The sequence below is a fragment of the Otolemur garnettii genome, unplaced genomic scaffold, assembly GCF_000181295.1.
Source record: "Otolemur garnettii isolate 467f Iridium unplaced genomic scaffold, OtoGar3 scaffold00147, whole genome shotgun sequence".
NCBI classification, from domain to species: Eukaryota; Metazoa; Chordata; class Mammalia; order Primates; family Galagidae; genus Otolemur; species Otolemur garnettii.
In genome coordinates this window covers 376,767-382,165 of record NW_003852542.1, presented here as the reverse complement: position 1 = coordinate 382,165, position 5,399 = coordinate 376,767, and the positions used below count along the sequence as shown (strand labels likewise).

The 5,399-nt window shown below is 41.5% G+C and overlaps 1 gene segment (V, D, J or C); it reads right to left on the bottom strand.

Annotated features, from left to right (window-relative positions):
* The window catches only part of LOC111728266, a 224,977-nt gene extending 220,538 nt beyond the window's left edge, over positions 1–4,439 (bottom strand). The window contains 2 exon segments of the V gene segment in view: positions 3,661–3,973; positions 4,358–4,439. Coding sequence covers positions 3,661–3,973; positions 4,358–4,406 — 362 coding nt within the window.
* Between the last annotated feature and the right edge of the window lie 960 nt (positions 4,440–5,399).

Below are 5,399 nucleotides of genomic sequence, written 5' to 3'. Positions count from 1 at the left end.
TTGTATTTAGGGTTGTATCACTGTGGGAGGATATCCTGTAGCCCACATGCAGTGACAAACAGCAATATACTCAGACTGTACTCTGCACATCTGAAGAATGAATGTGTGCCTGACCCACTGTCCCAGAACATGTCTTAACTTCAGACAAATAATTGGAGATCTTATACACTGGGAAATGTAGAGACTGGCCTGGCTTGAACAGGAACCAACTCATATAAGTTTTTCCATCACTTATTCATAAGGCACTTGTTAGACCTGCAAGAAACAGTGGTTGGCTCTTCAAGGGTGATGATCAGGGAGGGTGGAATCTGGGTCATCACAATGTCCCCAGTGGATCCTAAAGTAATAAGAGACAAAAATGAGTCTATTTGCAAGCATTATGATCAATTTTTATTTATATTTTAATATTTCTGGCTAATTCAATTTTCTGCGCTTTTGATTCTTATGCCCCAAAGTTCCAATTCCTAAAGTGTTCGCCAATTTTTCACAGTATAGAGGGGTCTCTAGAAGTCCTCTAAACCATCCCGTATTTTCTGTGTAGGAGCTATCACCAGATGAATGGCTCTGCTCCTTCTGTCACCAGATGAATGGCCCTGTTGCTTCTGGAATCTTCCTGACTCTTTCAGTTCTAAGCCTCACATGCCCCATCCATGGGGACCAGACATGCACATCTAAAATGTGCACAGAGCACACATGGGAGGCAGTGGGCCCTAGAGCTTCCCCCCCACCCCAGTCTCATTCCTCATCTGCTTACCAGTTACTCAGAGCATTAGCAGCCCCAGGAGCTGAGCAGGGAGTCTAATTCTTATTTGAATAACAAGAATAATATTTGCCTCCTTTACAGAAGAATGTACATATCCTTATAAAACCTCTTAAAATTGCATGGTCAATAAAACTTAGCATTTATTTTTATGATTGTGGATATTCATGTTAACAATCATCTGGCAGATTAAGGTAGCAGCATGGCGGTTCTACTGCTGGACACTGAGCTTGGCTCCAGCCTTTGAACTGTGTTTGATCCGGGACCAAGACAGTGACTATGTTAGGAAAACATTTGCATGGCAAGTAGCAAGCCTGAATAACATCCCCAAATCAAGCAAAGCAGGCAAATGTAAGTGCATGAATCTACCTCTAACATAGTTGCAAACCATTTTAATTTATTCTTTCACTTTATTAATTTGTAAAGTCTCTGAAATATTTACTACATTTAATTTTGAAGGTATTTTCCTATGGAAAAATAGTCGTGGTTTTCATAATTTTTATTTCTCTCATATAAAATCTTTTTCAAATATAATTTTGCATTAAATAGAATTGAAACCGGGCATGTTTTCAACAGAAGACTTTTCCATTGGAAAAAGAAATATCTTTCATTAAAGCAAATGACATTTAAAATGCAGCTGCTTGAACATATTGTAGATTACCCATTAATTTGTTAAAACTAAGACTGTCATTCAACATGCCTGAGATGCATTTGCTACTTGGCAGGTGTGACATGCTCACAGGGATCAGTCTTGATGCTGCACTGGCATCCGGACAAACATTGAGTAACAAAGTTTTCCTATGAAGGACAATTTATACTATATTCACCTTTAGGTTTTCCTGTTTGTTTTGTCAACAGAGGGTTGTTATTTGTTTATCAAATGATTGCTATATATTCTGGGCAATTTTCTCATTTTCCTTCTTACTCTATGGCTTAGTAGCATTTTCCTGCAATGATCTCAGACTTCCTAGTAATAAGTGAAACCACATTCCAGCACATTCTAACACAATCTCAGACCTGAAAAGTGTTGAGATTTGGGGAAATATTGACCTTACTTGGTATCACCATCATTTCTTGAAACACAGTTCCCCAAATCTCTCTTCCCTCTATGGTTTCTTGTAGAGTTACTCAGTGAATGGCCCCTCCTTCATATGTGAAAGTCAAAAGAGGATGATTCAATATTTAGTGACACTTGTAGGCAGACACCCGGATAAAGCCGAGGAATGGGGGATTCTCTGGAAGAAAATCTGAACCAGCAGGAGCCCCACCTTGGGCTTCCCAGACTGGTCTGAGGACCAAGTGGTTAAGCAGCCCATAACTCCAGTAGCAGATAGACTCTGACTATTGACAACGCCCCCAGGATTCTCCTGTGTCTGCTATCAGCATCCCTGACTACCCTACGTGCAGGTTTCTATTTTTCATTCTACTTTTGCTATTTTAAAACATTTCCTACCTGGAATCTTAAAGTAGCTTCTATTTTGATCTATGGACCCTGATTGATGATATAATACACTTGTCAGGTATCATAATTGCTATTCTTTCTTAAATCAAAGGAGACATGGTCACATCTGCACTAGTAAGAGTGAGGAGCAAGAAAGAACTAGAATGCAGAGCACCCTCCCAGGCCCATTCTGTACACAGCAGAATACAGTGCTTTTATATGAGTTCTCTTCTGAAGGACCATTTCCTTTCAAATAATCTCCAGATAAAATATGTAGGAATAATCAATTTTGAATGCTCAACTGTACCCTACCAGCTTACTAGGAATATGTGGTATGGCCTAAAATCCATTCATGTGGGAACTTCACTAACCCTTGGGTCATGAGACCCTAAAGTCTTCTTGTTGGAGGACTTCCCCCTGAGCTTGCAGTGGCATCAGGGCACAGCCTGAGGGCCACTCAGGGACTATCAACACTGAGATTCTTTCCAAGACACACATGTGAGTTTCCATCAGGCTTTGTAGCTCAAGCCCAACACCACCAGCCCCCCCACCCCAACAAACGTGAGCAGCAGAGCTGGGTATTGTAGCAACAGCTGACTCCTCGTGTCCTTCCTGCTCTCCTTTTCTACTGCTGCCCCAGTCCTGATATTATTATTTTGGGGGTGGCAAAAAATTACCATTTTCTAAATTCTGTTGACTATAGCATACACTGTATGTCCTCTATTTCTGTCAGACTTGGTCATTTATTTTTACAATCCGGATTTGGGATTCAGAAATCACATTTTACTTCAACATGACTTAGACTGATCAATGATTTTGATGCATGACTTTTGATTTTAAAATAGATTTAAAATAGTTAAAATACAATAGTTCGACAGTTTTACTTCAGTATTCCCTGAAACAGTGTAAAATATTGGATCTGTCCCTTATTACATAAACTTGTGTTAAAAACTGGGGTGTCGAGTGTGAAGTTGGGTAGAGGTGAAGGAATAGAGCCCATCCCACTAACCCAATCCAGCTTCATGTGCACTGGTAGCTATTTAACCAAAATGACATGGAAAATATATATTAATTTTAGAATGCTATGAGTCAGCTTCAATGGCAAAGCTGTTATGATTTAATTCTGTTATGATTTAATTGAAAAGTAAATGCAGGCCAGGCAAGGAAGATTCGGATGAGCTTTCCCTCCGTCTCTTTAGTCCAGTCTGGTTGTCAGGGGGCACTTCAACCCCCTCCATTCTCCTTGTGGTGCCACCAGGCCAGGCTGGCCCATCTGACAGGTCCTGTATGTACTGTCTGAGATGAAGCTGGGGCCTCACAGTCCACAGGATTCACCTGCAGCCTGTTACCCTTAGTTCCTCACAACTCAGGCTATGGTGCCTGCTCACCAGACAAACAACACTGGTGGGCAGCTGGGCCACCCAGCAGGGAAGTTTGTGTTTGGGGCTGTATCACTGTGTGAGGAACTTCTAGAGCTTGCATGCAGTAATAAACCCCAGCATCCTCAGCCTGCACCCTGCTGATCTTCAGGGTGAAATCTGTCCCTGACCCACTGCCACTGAACCGGTCTGGGACTCCAGAGGCCCGGTTGGAACCCAAATAGATCAGGAGCTGTGGAGACTGGCCCGGCTTCTGCAGGTACCAATCCAAATAGGTGTATCCATTACTGTGCAGGAGGCTCTGACTAGCCCTGCAGGAGATGGAGGCTGGCTCTCCAGGTGTGATGGGCAGGGAGAGTGGGGTCTGGGTCATCACAATATCCCCACTGGATCCTAAAAGAAGGAGAAAGAACTGCAAGGTTATGTACAATTATTCGTAGACATTTTCATAATTTTCATTCTTTATTCTACACTAAATTATTTTCTGTGTGTGATTTTGTCTCAGGCCCTCAAAATATTCAATTTGAAAAAGAACAGAGATGTTCAAGCCATGAGAGAACCTCTAGAGGTTCCCCATATCTTCCCCTCTGTCTGAGTCAGAGTTTTCATAGCTCCTTCTAGAATCTTCCTCATTCTCTGAGATCTGAACCTCACATGTTGTATCCTGGAGAACCAGACATGCACATCTAACACGCGCAGAGAGCACATTAGAGGCAGCGGGCCCCTGGAGGTTCCCCTCCCGCATCATTTCCCCTCCTCATCTCCTTCTGTCCTTACCAGGGACCCAGAGCATTAGCAGCCCCAGGAGCTGAGCAGGGAGCCTCATTGTGAGAAGCTGGACTGAGGAGTCCTGATCAGTCAAGGCAGGGTCAGAGCTGAGCTTTTATCTCAGACTCCCAAGGGAAGGTCCTCCCTAGGGGACAGTATGCAAATCCCCTGGTGGGTGCAGTGGTGTTGAAAGAAATAAGTGGTGGGTGGGGCCCTCTCTTGTGAGCAAAGTGATGGGAAATATTGTCTGAGTTTGGAAGGAAACTAACAGAGAAAAAAATCTATTCTGCCTCAGTAGGAGAAAGGACAAATTTAATTTTTCCTCCACTTGTTTTTAGTTCTTGGGTGTTTTGCTGGGAAGATGACAATTTTTGAATTGAAGAATTAACATTTGTCATTGTATTTTGTAATTTTAACTGTAATGTGTGTCATTCTGAACTTGTTCTGTTTCACCAGAATGTGCTTTATTGAGTTTCTTTCATCGATGCAGTCATGTATTGTGCTGCATTTTAAAAGCTTTTGCTATCATTTTTTCAAGTATTTTTCTGAGTTCCTTTCTCTCTCACATCTCCTGGTGACCTCCATACACACTGACCTCTAATGCTCTGAGGACTTGTTCATTTGCTTTAATCTTTTTTCTTTTGAATAGATAATTTCTATTCTGTTTCTATTTTTTCATAACTTCTACTTCTCTATGGAAAATCCCTATTTGTTGAAAGATTTTCTTCTCATTTGCCTTTTTTAGCCTTTGATCATAGATCAAAGATTAACCACCATTCTTAAACATCTATAATTATTTTGAGTTGTTTCCCATTTAATAGTTAACTACCGATATCACTTTTACTGATATCACTTCTTTTGTATTATCCTTAGTTTTAGCTTATGGTTTGACTTTCTGGGACCTGTCCCTTTATCTGTATTGTTTAATGGTAATCAATGATTTGGGAGGCTTTGCTGAAGCATCAGACACTCGAGATGCTTCTCCCAATTCACCTGCATGTGATTTGGGAAGTTCATGAAAACTGCAGCAGTTCCTACTTCCTTCTGTATT